General features: G+C 41.1%; 1 protein-coding gene across 1 annotated transcript in view; it reads right to left on the bottom strand.

Annotated features, from left to right (window-relative positions):
• Positions 1–14728, bottom strand: part of RYR3 (ryanodine receptor 3) — a 502250-nt gene that overhangs the window by 118440 nt on the left and 369082 nt on the right. Inside the window, exons 43-44 of the mRNA XM_082736877.1 lie at positions 14265–14400; positions 540–720 (exon numbers count right to left, since the gene is read on the bottom strand). Of these exons, the coding sequence (XP_082593003.1) occupies positions 540–720; positions 14265–14400 (317 nt within the window). The remainder of the gene's footprint in view (positions 1–539; positions 721–14264; positions 14401–14728) is intronic.

Raw genomic sequence — 14728 nt, 5'->3', positions numbered from 1 at the left:
TACCGGGATTATTGATGCTGTGGTTTTTCACATCCTGCAGCCCTCTTTTTAACCTAAGGAATTAAAGCAAAACACTTTCAGAAGAGAAAGTAGAGGGTATTACCTCTTTTTAAAAGCAAGGTAAGAGAGGAGGCACTGAGGTTTAAATTCTGAAGGGAATGGGCTGAAGTGAGACCGTGGCCCTAACCTTGGTCAGTCCAGCCTTTAGCTCCTGGAGCTTCCTTCTGTAGTGCTGCCATAGGGAGGTGTGGTGGTGGCTGAAAGAGCTTGCAGATGCCTTGATCTGCCTGTAGGTGTAGGAGTTGAATAGAAGTGCAAAGGGGTGAAGGTGATCCTGATCACTAGGATTATTGGGACAGTCAAAATAGCAATACGCTTGACAAAGTGATTTAAAATGTTTTAACTACAGCTAAAGAACCTGTGCTCTCCCCACCAGGGGGGAAGTTACTGACATGACACTTCCTGAATAACCCAGGTACTGACGCTCTTTGGGATCTCACCAGCTACACCAGTGCCACAAGGTAATTCCATTCACTTACACTTCTCTCTTGTATCCCTGAGAGGGAAGGTCGAGGGCTGGGTTCTCAGAGATCTTAATGGCGCCCTGCATGGCCGCCAACAGACCGTTTCCTCCTTCACCTCGCAGGGCTGGGCCGAAGCACTCCGGGCGTCTGATGAGCAGCTTGACCACGACACTAGCATTTTCTTCCACACTTTCACCTAAGTGAAAAGGGGCATTATTTCCTTTTTATTGGAATGGACAACCCCAGACTTTATTTCTAATTGACGAGGTTGGGAGAACAGTACTGGCTTGAGCTTGTCGTCATTCATTTGTTAAATTAGGAGGTAATACTGATAGAGAGAAAGGTGAGATTTGATAAATTAAGTCTAGACCTGCTTTTTGAAGTATTAATGTTAACCAACACAGAACAGAATCTTACTTTTAAGTTCAGGGTTTTGTGCTGTGATTATTTCACAAATTTAGATGCTCAGAAAGTGAGACATGCACTACCGAGTCTTCCCCAGATTACTGATTCAGTCATGGGTGACTCAGAGGACAGAGAACTTGACATCTTTGTTAACTCCATGAGAGGCTGCTAAAACATATCTTCTTCCTTCCCTGAGAAGAGGTAAAATGGTAATTCGAGCTGATGTGCCTCAGTTAACATCTGAGGAAAAAACATGTCAGCCCCCCAAATGCCTTCTCAGAGTCTAAACATGTACCTCAAAACAACCAAGTCTGTGTGAATGGACATCAGGGCATTTATGACATTATTTATCCAGATAATTTACTTGGTAAAGATATCTTGGTTGTTCCTAAGTATATCTCTGGGAAGCTGAAGGTTGGAGAATTGTATTCTGCTGGTATATCTCTTTGGAAGAACACGGACAACTAAGACAGGGCTCATTTCCCAAAGCAGTGATGAAGCAATGGAACTGGGAACAGTCAGGGAGGGGGAGCCAGTGCCTCTCAGAGAAAATACTTGTCACCGAAAGCAGTTTTACAGCTTGTTCAAACAACTTCATGAAACACATTTTTCGTCTCAGATGAAATCTTAATTTGTGTTGAGAATTTATCCCTGGGCTAAGACTCTGAGAAAAGAGTTTTTTGATGTTGTGTATTGGATGAAGGCTGACGAAAATTTTTTTCTACAAGATCATCAGATATCCTTGGAGGACTAAGCTTACAGAGGTTGCATCTTGATGCACTGTTGTCGTAATTATTTTTTCTTGCCTAAAATGACTTCACATCTTAGCTGGCAAACACAATAACCATGTATTATCTCATTGTTTCTGTAGGTCAGGAATTTGGGAGTAACTATGTGAGGTGGTCCTGGCATGGGGTCTCCCATGAGGACACCGTCAAAATGCTGGCTAGTACCACAGTCTTAGGAAGGCGTGACTCGGCATGAAGTAGCGGCTTCCTTGCGCTTGTATGTGCGCGCGCACACACACACACACACACACACAGCTGTTGGCAGGAGGCTTCAGTTCCTCACCATGTGACCTCTCCATGGGGCTGCCAGAGTGTTCTCACAACACACCAGCTGGCTTCCCACAGAGCAAATGATCCGAGAGAATGAGGTAGAAGCTGTGATGCCTTTTACAACCTTGTTGCATTCTGTCACTTCTGCCATACCCTATTCATTAGAAATGACTCACTGAGTCCAGCTCACACTCCAAGGGAGATGAATCTATCTTTTAGAGGGAGATGCTACTGAAGAATTTATAGACATATTTTAAAACCATCACAGGAGTTAAGCTCTGTTTAATGAAAACTTCTACGAATCAACTTAGAAGTGGTGTAAGTAGAGCAGTAGAATAGGAACCCAGAAACCTTGGCTTCTCTTCCAGCTTTTTAGCAAATAACTATGTAGGCAAGCATGGTGCACTGCCTCTCCAGGTCTCAGTTGCCTTACTGAGGTACTCATGCACCTTCTGGTTTTTTAGAGTCTATTAGTCTACCCCACATGCAGAAATTTCTTCCATTATGTCCAGAGAATCAGAAGGGCTGAGCCTGCTGCCCCAGTGTTTGAAATCAACTTACACTCAGCTCTCACATGAACTCACACTTGAACACACTTGACGTGACTCATGGCTCTGGAAAGCCCACCCTCTATCACAGCTATAGTCCTGGCCTTGAGCTTGGCCCGCTGACATCCTTTTTGGTCACCCAACTGCCTGAATTTCAAGTAAAATTCAAGATTATAAATACATACCAAAAAAAAAAAAATACATACCATGTAAGTTTTAGCACTGCGTAACTAGATTCAGAAAATATTTCATTCAACTGAATTTGAATAGCTCACTGGCATGCACTTACTGTCTTAAAACTCAATTCTTTAAAAGACTAAAATTTTTATGAAGAAGCTCTTCTCCAAGTTTCATCTAATATATAAAACAGAATGTTTTTATGAAACCAGAATCCACATGAAGAAAATTCTCAGGAGATGCAAAAAGGCTAAAATAATCACAGTGACAATACGGTGGAAAGAATCAGTGAAAGAGAAAAACCAAGTAGCGTTCTGCAATTTGAGGAAGATAAAATGATGATGCTAAGCCCTAGGGCCATGCTTTCCAATGCCAGTCAACCACTTGTCAAACCTAGCATTTATACTTGACTTAATCACAGGAGGGACAGTTAAAGAAAAGCACGAGGAGACTCTATGTCTTTGAGAGTAAATAATCTCTCAAATATTTATGGACATAACTCAAAGTTCACTACTTCCAAATGTTGTTGGCCTCTAAAACTTTAATCCGTGCTCCCAGTTGTCACTTTTCATTATAATAATGAAGCTAAAACTTGGAAATTTTAAGTGTCGAAAATGGACAATCTGCCCCCAATCCTGTTTTTCAAGCTTATTTAAATACCATACTATGATTCTTGTGGTTCTCAGGATAGAAACGCTATGGGTCAGCTGTGGTCTTTACCAGGATGCTGCCATCAGCCTAGCTCTTCCCACAATGATCAGTATCATGAATTTGATGGGGCATGGACCAAAAAATACAAAAGAATTTGAAAAACTGAGACTGAGTTCTATACTGAGTTTGCTATTGAAATTCATTTGCTAAGTTAACCTTAGTTTACCTGAGATCTCAGATCTTCAGATCTGAGCTAATTGGGTGAGCTGTTACAACTGACCCAGGGAGCCATCCTTTGATTACTGAATTGTGGACATCTGTTGGGGATGCAGAGTGCACCCTGCAAGAGGAGGAACCTGGAGTGCAACCATTGCCACTAATTGAAGAGAGGGCAAAGGAAGAGAATTTCCAAAGACTGCACAAGGTAGAGAAGTAGAGAAGACGGCATAATTAGGGGAGAGAGAGAACATTCTTTTACTAATTACCTGTAGCTTGGCAAGATGGACTGCCAAACAAACCTGCTACAGGGAAGCTGAATACTGACCTGGAGGGCATTTTTCAAGGGAGAGAGAGATCTAAGGTAAACTAGTTTTGCCCAAGGGCTTAGAACAATGTTTTGCTTGAGTTCCAAAATGAATAATGAGCTTAATAAGAGTGTGAGGGGTTCTCTGGGCCTTTCTTCAAAGGCTTTCAACATTGTCTTAACATTACTATCTTCTTTCAACATTCCTGACAAGTTGGATGGACGTGGCAATGATTCTCCCTGTTTTACCCCGAAGCAGTCATTCTCAACTAGTCATGATGCAATGATTTTACTTTCAGCCCATCAATTTTCCTACTTTAAATGTTGTGACTACAGTCCCTGTTTCAAGTTCCCTTGCCTGGAATGTTTTCTTTCTTCCCATTACCTTCAGATAAACCCTTGACCTACGTAGCTCCACTTCACTCTTGGAAGCCCTAGAGGACAAGGTCTTCTCAAACACCTTGCACTCTTCCTTTAATCACGGAATGGTTTGTATCTCTGTTTTTCTCACCAAACTATTTAATAAGAACAGTGCCTGTGTCCGCATTATCGAACCCTGTATGCTCAAGCATCTTATTACCATCTGACACATCATAGGTGTTCAAAAAAACTTCTTTGAATAAACAAATAGACTCCATTGAATAAATGAATAGAATCAAGGCAGATATCTGAAATGACAAGATAGAGAGCTGAGGGTGACCATCCATTACCAGATCAGCTATCAGCCTTTGTTTGTAAGAGCCTGGGCTGTACATTTCCTCAGATTTCAATCAGTCTTAAGGAAAAGAACATAATCCCCAATCAAGTCTTGGTGTGGTAAGAAAGAATACTGGAGCAAATGCCCAGCAAAAAGGCATATAGAATGTCTTAATTTACAGAATAACAATGTAGGGGTGATGGCCAGGACCCAAAATCTTTTTTTGGTAAAAGCCAACTTTGAAATGTGGTTGGCAACTTGCATGAACAGAGTCATTCCAAGTGGTTGAGACATATGATTCCCTCCTTAGGGCTTTCCAACTTATACAGTGGAAGGAGCTGGGCGTATGTCATAAACTACTATGGCAGCACAGACAGCAAACGAAGAACTGTTTGCCCATTTGGTCTTTAATTCAACTATTCATTAAGCTCACATTACTCACTAGTCACTGATCTAAGTCAGGTGGACAAGCAGTGTAGAAGACAGGCAATCCTGGACCCCAGAATGAGATGAGTGGAACAGAAAAGCCCCAGAAAGTCTACATACATGCAGCAGAGTTCCCAAATGTCTTACAGATATGTGAACAAGAAATAAATGCTTATTACTCTATACCATTGAGACTATAAAGTTTTTTTGTTATGTAGCAGAGGCCAATTAATACAGGCTGAGAGTAGAAACAGGGAAATAGTTTCTATGCAGCTACCGTGGTCCAGGTGGAAGGTAATGATGGTTTGGAGTAGGATGTGGCCAGTAGAGATGGAGAGAAGTCCAAGTTGATGGATTCCGGGTAACTTTTAGACATCGAGTCTATAGAATTTGAAGTGGACTGAATGTGGGGATAAGGAAAAAGTCAGAATGGAAGATGTCACCTAAGACTTTTGAGTATCTGCAAAATTAGCAGTGCTGGCTAGGGAGGTGGGGAAGCTAGAGAACAAGTCTGGGGTGGATATACAAATTTAGCCCTAACATCACATCTACAGAATTTGAAGTGCCTGTTCAACGTTCAAGTAGAAATATCAAGTAGTCAGCAGGTTACACAAGTCTGGGGCTCATGAAAGGGAAAAAGGATGGCAATGCTTATTTGGGAGATCATTCGCAAGCATGTGGAATTTAAAGCTAAGAGACTGAATGAGAGTCTTACAGGATGGACTGGTAGAGTAGCCCAGAAATTCTGGAGGCTAGCATTTAGATTCAGAATCCCACTAAAATGTGTCCCATGTAACTAGAGTTTGGATTCACATGGCTTTTCATGAAATGTGTTAAATAAAACTTGAATGAGACTGAAACCTGGAGTCAGAGTTGAGGTGTTCTCTAACAAAACAGAGCCTGCCTGTTAACTAAGGGCATTCTTACCGAGCTGATGAAAATCAATTTGTGATGAATGTCAGGATCATAATACTGTCACTTTTGGGGAATAATGCTGATGAAGCAAGCTTTTGCCCTGCTTTACTATTTCAATTAAAACCTACAGTATTATGTAGGTTATCAATAAAATGATTGATAAAGAGCCCATGTACATATGGATTCAGAACACTTCGGCTCATGCCAAAATGCTCAGCCATCACCACTGCTGGGATCCCACAGGCAGCAGTGGAGGAGATATGCTGAATAATTTACTAGGATGAAAATAACAGGGCCTCACAGCTTTTCACTCCAGCCAGATTTCCTCATTTTGATGCTCTGGGCATTCATTTGCCATTGGCTTCTTTATTTTGAGTAATTTTCTTTTTTTGTTTCTTTCTCTCTTTCCTTCCTTCCTTTTCTCTCTCCCTCCTTTCCTTCCTTCTTTCCTTTATTATATTCAGTTAGCCAGCATATAGTACGTCATTAGTTTTAGATGTAGTGTTCAACAATTTTCTATTACTTGTGTTGTTTTGACTATCTCTGGGCTTTTACAATTTCACTTGGAGTTTTTACAGATGAAGTCACATTTTCTTGTCACTATAAGCCCATTTTGACCCTAATAACTGATTTCCTTCTCCTTCGCAGGCATAGGGACTCAAGCAGGTCCACTGGGATAATGAGGAAGGTGGTGTAGAAAAGATTTTTCAAGCCTTATAATTGGTGAGATGTTGTAACTCAGACATTAAGTACCTAACCCCATTAGCCATATCTCAATTGCACCTCATATTCTCTCTTCTCTCACCACAACAGCCTGAAGTGTCTCCTGAGTATAACACTGTGATGTTGTTTACAATTGTCTTAAACTGTTATTTAAATCTTTTACTCCTGGTCAGTTTTTCAAAAGTTTGCTTAATCTTTCCAACTATATTGTAAATGTGAGAATAAGAACAATATCTCACACATTTTAACCCTAACCATCCCTAGTCTTCAGTATCGATCACACTTTCTGACCCTGATAACATAAATATATGGATGGAAACCACCCAGCTGATTCTTTTAAGCATCTAGATCTACTGTGCCCTTCAAAGATTACCATGCTATTTTGTGCTTTTGACCCTGATTTTTTTTTTCCAGCTTTACTGAGATAAAATTGATATATCTTAAAAGATTCATGTCTCCTAGATCAAGGGCCTCTGAGTATGCGCTGACCACACTACTCTGTTAAACTCTGTCCCTTTGTTTCTTCAAGATGTTATTCAACACTTAACCTGCCCCCCCCCACCCCTGGTATTCCCACTCTACCAGATTCCAATGAACACTGTCATTTTTGGCATGCCAGCAGTCATATGTGTCACTATGTAGATAGGTGTTGTCGGTTACAGAGTTTTTAGTAATTATTCCATGTATGTGTCTCATAATTCCACTTAGGTTTCCTCTGTTTCTGGCTTTGACTTATGCTTCAGGGTTGTTTGAGCATGTCTCTTATCACATCTCTCGGCCTGTCCTATATACTTCACATGTCAATTAATGGGTACCTAAATTATGGCCACTGATGACAAATCTGCCTAGGAAAACAGGCTCAACAAAGCTAGGAATATTGTGTCCCTCACAACTAAGTTTATAGCCAGGGGAAGACATCACTAAAATACTCCAGGGACTCAAAGGAAGCACAGAATAACTTTCCCCTTTTTCATGTGGATTGGTAGGAAATCTTTCCTCCTTGGAAAGAGTTAATCAGACACTCAGATGCATCTGTGTCTAGACTGGTTATAAAGTTTACAACTGCTGGGTAAATAGAAGCTTCTCAGCTTCATTACTCCCAGAGAAAATACAACCCAAGGCTTCCGAGCAAGCTAATAAAAAAAAGTAGAGAAAATTATATGCTTTAAGAAGTTTCTTTTAAAGACAAATCTTATTTTAGAAGATTTAATACAAACATTAAGAGAGACTAGGAAAATAATGTTAGAAAGAATTTTCCAATTCTATTATTTTGATACAGCAAGAGTTTTTGATTTGGCTTAAAAAAAAATTTTTTTTTTTAAAAACATTAGTACCCAATAGTAATTAAACAATGCTGCAATTTTTGAACAGCTCAGAGGAGAAAATGCTCTTTCTTTTTGTTCATTCATTAGAAAGGCCATACTACCCAGACAATACTGCACAATGATATGAGTAATGTTTGGCCTCTGGGGCCAAACTGCTCTGGTTCGAATCCTGGCTTTACGTCCTATTAGCTGTGTGATTCTGGACAAGGCCCTTAACCCCTCTAAGCAACTGGGTCTTTTTCTGTAATATAAAGATAACTGTACCTATTTCATTGGATTTTTGTATTATGTGAGTTAATATGTCCTACAGTGCTTTGATAAGTGCTCAATAAGGGTTAGATGCTACCATCACCACCACCATCCTCAAGAACTCCATCATCACTCACCCACCCCCCACAGTCACCCCCACACTCCACTGTGTCAATCCACCACCCAACCATTACATCTCACCATCGCCCATTATGAGCACCCCATTGTCACTCCTCGGTACCCACAACCATCACCATGCCTCGTGTCACTAACGAGCACCCACTTCAATCAACCCAAAGAGCTTCTATGACCACTACTTAACCATCATATATCCCCAACAACATCATCACCAATCACGACCCACTATCACCACCCCACTATCATCCACCATTGCCACCTGCCACCACCTATCATTAGCCATCATGACCACTCCCCTCACCTACCATGATCACCTACAATACCTTTATCTTTCACTGCTGAGAAGAAGCCACAAAAAGTCCTTCTTAATCATTTTTTAGACATGAAAATTTATAAATGGCTTTGAGATCGCTAAAGAATCTACTCATTAGAGTCTTCCCATTTCGAATGCCCTAATAACCTTGTAAAGACCATGAACAACAGTGACAACTATCATGACTGCATGCTTACTACATTTCTGGCATTCTGCTAATCTAAGTTTCCCATAGATTATTCCATTTAACCCTTACAACAACTCTGTGAAGTGCATACTATTGTTTTCTCTACTTAACATGAAGACATACACACACAAACTGAGGCTAGGAAAGTTTAAGTAACTTGCCTAACTTTGCAAAACTAGTAAGTGACAGAGCTATATTTGTACCCCAGACAGTCCGCTCTCTAGCCCAAAGTCTTCCATAACACTCCATTGTGCTTAAAGCACTCTTTCTTCTTCTTTAGGGGTTTAAGAAGATTCTAACGTTTCTTTCTCACACTCTGCATCTCTCTTTCTCTTTTGTGTTTCTCCTGGGACATCTACTCCTACTATTTCAACTACAGATGATCTACAAGTCTCTTCAGTCCCAGTCTGCTGACTGACTGATCTCTATCCTATAACCCCATAATCAGGGCATCCCCGTTTGGGGTCACACACTGCAAAATCAGTGAATCACTGGTCTGAATGAAACCAAGCTCATTATCTTCTATTATAAACCATTTTCTCCTTTTCACATCCCTCTTCCTCCCTCCCTTCCCCCCTTTCTTTTTTAAGAGGAAGAGGGGAAGAACAGAGGTAGAGGGAGAGAGAATCTCAAGCAGGCTCCACACCCAGCATGGTGGCCTATGTGGGGCTCAATCTCACAACTAATCATGACCTGAGCCAAAAATCAAGAGTTGGATCCTTAATCAGCTGAGCTACCCAGGCACCTCTCACATCTTTATTTTTTTTCTCCCTGTGCTTAAATCTCTAAGCTTCATGTGACTTCTATTTCTTTTTATCAATGCAACCAGGCCCAACCACCATAATCATCATCATCACCTAGTTGGAGAAACACGGTCTCTGTAATTTATTTCAAATGTATCTCCCCCATTCCATTCCTACCACCACCATTATAATGTAGAAACTCATTATTTTAACTCGGCACAGAAGTTCCCAGTGGTTACTGTCAATCTCTCTCCAGTTAAAAAGGTTTCCCAGTTCTCCGCACACTGAATCTAATCTCAGCTTAGCATTTAGGTTCTGCTACAGCTGCCTACCTACCTTTTAAACCTCATCTCTTGCCACTATCATCCATCCATCTGTCCTCCAGATCAACAAATCAACAGAGCCTGCTATTTCCTGAGCACAGCATGCTTTAGTCTTGAGGCCACTGCTCATGCCACTCCCCAGCTGGATCACCTTTCCTGCATCTATGCATCTGGGAAACTTGACCCTTTGAAGCTCTTTTCTTTTTTTTAAAATTTTCATGTTTTAAAAATTTTTTATAAACATATATTTTTATCCCCAGGGGTACAGGTCTGTGAATCGCCAGGTTTACACACTTCACAGCACTCACCATAGCACATACCCTCTCCAATGTCCATAACCCCACCCCACTTCGCCCAACCCCCCTCCGCCCAGCAACCCTCAGTTTGTTTTGTGAGATTAAGAGTCACTTATGGTTTGTCTCCCTCCCAATCCCATCTTGTTTCATTTATTCTTCTCCTACCCCCTTAACCCCCCATGTTGCATCTCCACTTCCTCATATCAGGGAGATCCTATGATAGTTGTCTTTCTCTGATTGACTTATTTCGCTAAGCATGATACCCTCTAGTTCCATCCACGTCGTTGCAAATGGCAAGATTCCATTTCTTTTGATGGCTGCATAGTATTCCATTGTGTATATATATCACATCTTCTTTATCCATTCATCTGTTGATGGACATCTAGCTTCTTTCCATAGTTTGGCTATTGTAGACATTGCTGCTATAAACATTCGGGTGCACATGCCCCTTCAGATCACTACGTTTGTATCTTTACGGTAAATACCCAGAAGTGAAATTCCTGGGTCATAGGGTAGTTCTATTTTCAACATTTTGAGGAACCTCCATGATGTTTTCCAGAGTGGTTGCACCAGCTTGCATTCCCACCAACAGTGTAGGAGGGTTCCCCTTTCTCCGCATCCTCGCCAGCATCTGTCATTTCCTGACTTGTTGATTTTAGCCATTCTGACTGGTGTGAGGTGGTATCTCATTGTGGTTTTGATTTGTATTTCCCTGATGCCGAGTGATGTGGAACACTTTTTCATGTGTCTGTTGGCCATCTGGATGTCTTCTTTGCAGAAATGTCTGTTCATGTCTTCTGCCCATTTCTTGATTGGATTATTTGTTCTTTGGGTGTTGAGTTTGCTAAGTTCTTAAAATTTGGACACTAGCCCTTTATCTGATATATTCTCCCATTCTGTCAGTTGTCTTTTGGTTTTGTTAACTATTTCCTTTGCTGTGCAAAAGCCTTTGATCTTGATAAAACCCCAATAGTTCATTTTTGCCCTTGCTTCCCTTGCCTTTGGCGATGTTCCTAAGAATATATTGCTGTGGCTGAGGTCGAAGAGATTGCTGCCTGTGTTCTCCTCAAGGATTTTGATGGATTCCTTTCTCACATTGAGGTCCTTCATCCATTTTGAGTCTATTTTTGTGTGTGGTGTAAGGAAATGGTCCAATTTCATTTTTCTGCATGTGGCTGTCCAATTTTCCCAACACCATTTATTGATGAGGCTGTCCTTTTTCCATTGGACATTCTTTCCTGCTTTGTTGAAGACTAGTTAACCATAGAGTTGAGGGTCTATTGCTGGGCTCTCTATTCTGTTCCATTGATCTATGTGTCTGTTTTTGTGCCAGTACCATGCTGTCTTGATGATGGCAGCTTTGTAATAGAGCTTGAAGTCCGGAATTGTGATGCCACCAACTTTGGCTTTCTTTTTCAATATTTCTTTGGCTATTTGAGGTCTTTTCTGGTTCCATATAAATTTTAGGATTACTTGTTCCATTTCTTTGAAGAAAATGGATGGTACTTTGATAGGAATTGTATTAAATATGTATGAAGCTCATTTCTAATACACCTCCTCCATAAGGCCTGCTCTGATCTTCTCAACAGAATGTGAGTTTCCCTTCATGAAGCTCTACAGCACTCTGTCCCTTCCTTATTCTTATCACAGTGACCTCTGTTCATGTCTACTCCCCTTATTAGACTATACATTTTTGTTCATGTATACTCTCCTTATTAGACTATATATTTTTGGGAAGCAGAAGCTATTTATCTCTTGCCAAAACCAAATGTGGTTTTTATATTATATTATAGAGACTTTATATATTATATATTTTTATAATATATACTTCATATGTTAGATTTTTAATTTTTAAAAAAATTTTTTAAAAAAGATTTTATTTATTTATTTGACAGACAGAGATCACAAGTAGGCAGAGAGAGAGGGGAGGAATCAGGCTCCCTGTCAAGCAGAGAGAGCCCCATGTGGGGCTCGATCCCAGGACTCTAGGATCATGACCTGAGCCGAAGGCAGAGGCTTTAACCCACTGAGCCACCCTGGCGTCCCTATATTATAGATGTTTTAATATTATACTTTATAGATGTATATATAAAATATATACTTTATATTATATTGTTTTTACTTTATATTATAGAGACTCAATAATACATTAAATTAAAATGTACATATTGGGGTGCCTTGATGGTGCAGTTGGTTGAGCATCCAACTCTTGGTTTCAGCACAGGTTTTTATTTCAGGGTCTTGGGACGGAGCTCCTGCAAGAGGCTCTGAGCGCAGCACCGAGTCTGCTTGAGAGTCTCTCTCCCTCTACCCCTCCCACTCATGCCCTCTTGCTAATAAATACATCTTAAAAGAAAAACAACTGTGTATCTTTTCCTACTGATGGGCTAATTTGCTAGAGTTTGTTGCTTTACGAAACTGCACTACAGAGAATATGCAAAAAAGGCGTAATACAACCTGAAAGCAAAGGGAGTAGACTAAACATTTTGGTCTAGAGTTGAGTTCAATATGGTCATATGTAACCAGCATAAGCAAGTATTGGAATTTGGGCAATCTCCATAGGAACAAAGCCAGTGGATTCCTTTACCTTCATAACCTATATAGACAGTCCCACTAAAATGGCTCAAAGCTCTTGAACTTGTGAAGTTGGCCAAGATGAATGAAGACATTAGTCCTGGATTGATTTGGTTTGTGTCATACAGTCTACTCAGATAATTTAGTGAGATTTATGAATCCTTAAAAACCACTTAAAAAATTTTCCCTATCACCACAGTAACTCTGAATTAATTCTGCACATGTGGTCATTGGGATTGAACGTGCAATGGACTGTTAGAGGATTCACTGACCCTGGCCTCAAAGAAAATGGAATTCAGCAATGCTGGCGACGAACAGAGAGGGACACTGAAGGGTACAGAGAGCAAAGAAGATAGGTGATCGAGAATCTGGCTGGATGAGACCCCGAAAGAAAAGGGGTGGGGGCAACCAGGATGATGGAAATTAATAGTCGAGTGTATTACCATATAGGAAAGGAAGCAGGTAGGATGGGCATGAAAGGAGACAAAAGTACACACAAATACAATGCTCACATCGCAGCACTATACTCTGAGATAAATTCTTCTCCGTAGAGAATTTGGTCTGAGTGCTCATGGGCCGCCAGCCCTTTTTGCAATCATGTAATGAGACAAGCTGGATTTGTTAGCCTGGAACTCCAAACTGAGAGAACGGTGAAGGATCATAATTCTCATGTGAATATAAGCAAATTAGTATTAGAACAAAATCTTAGGAGACAAGGTACATTTTCAGGAAAGCAGTCCCCACTTAATTTTACACAATATTCAGTATATTAGAGTCGGGGAACTAAATAATTTTTGTAGACATGGAATTCATTACACATGGGAAATAATTTGTATTAAGAAGAATAGTTTTAGGGTTGCCACAGAAATACTTCTCTCCTGGGAGTTTTGTTACCTTTTATATTTATTCTTAATTTTTATGCATGCATGTATCCATCCATCTGCATTTAGCCTTGTGAAATAGGTAAGATGAAGATACTAATAATCCCCACTTTTACTGAGAGAAGAGGTACACAGCAGTGAAGAGCCCTAGCCTCTGCCTTGATTTTCTTGCTGCATCTGGCACTCGAGCTCAGTGCTCCATCCATCGGACGCTATTCTTTTTTTTTAAAGATTTTATTTATTTATTTGTCAGAGAGGGAGCGAGCGAGAGCAAGCATAGGCAGACAGAGTGGAAGGCAGAGTCAGAGGGAGAAGCAGGCTCCCTGCAGAGCAAGGAGCCGGATGTGGGACTCGATCCCAGGACGCTGGGATCATGACCCGAGCCGAAGGCAGCTGCTTAACCAACTGAGCCACCCAGGCGTCCCATCGGACGCTATTCTTGATCCTTCTCTGGCCTCATTCTCCCTGAGACTATTCTACCAACTGCCACTTATAGACAGGAAGAAATGCAAAGTACCTCTCTTTCCTTATACGTCCCCAAGTTTATGTTATCCTAGATCTGAAAGGCATGAGAAATCTGGGACTCACTGTTCACAAAGACGGCAAACCTCAGGAAGGACAGGTAACGTTCCCCTTCAATGGGGTTCCAGCCGACATCAGGGTATCCTTTGGCTAGAAGCATGGGGCAGCTCTGCAGGCCACAGCCTGCCAAGTAGGTCACCACCTGCCAACAACAGTACAAAAGTAAGTGTCTAAGTTTTTTACAAGATAGCAGCCAGGCCTACAAAATTCCGGGAACAGAAGGGCTTTCATTCTCCTAGAAGCTAGAGAGAGCCCCAAACCTTTAACTTAATAATTCTGTAGGTTTGGGGGCACCGGGGTGACTCAGTGGATTAAGCCTGTGCCTTCAGCTCAGGTCATGATCCCAGGACCTGGGATTGAGCCCTGCATCGGGCTTCCTCCTCAGTGGGGAACCTGTTTCCCTCTCTCTCTCTGCCTGCCTGCCTCTCTGCCTAGTTGTGATCTGTCTGCCAAAGAAATAAACACTTTTA

Source organism: Mustela nivalis (genome assembly GCF_964662115.1).
Source record: "Mustela nivalis genome assembly, chromosome: 6".
NCBI classification, from domain to species: domain Eukaryota; kingdom Metazoa; phylum Chordata; class Mammalia; order Carnivora; family Mustelidae; genus Mustela; species Mustela nivalis.
This window is presented reverse-complemented; position numbering and strand designations above follow the sequence as displayed.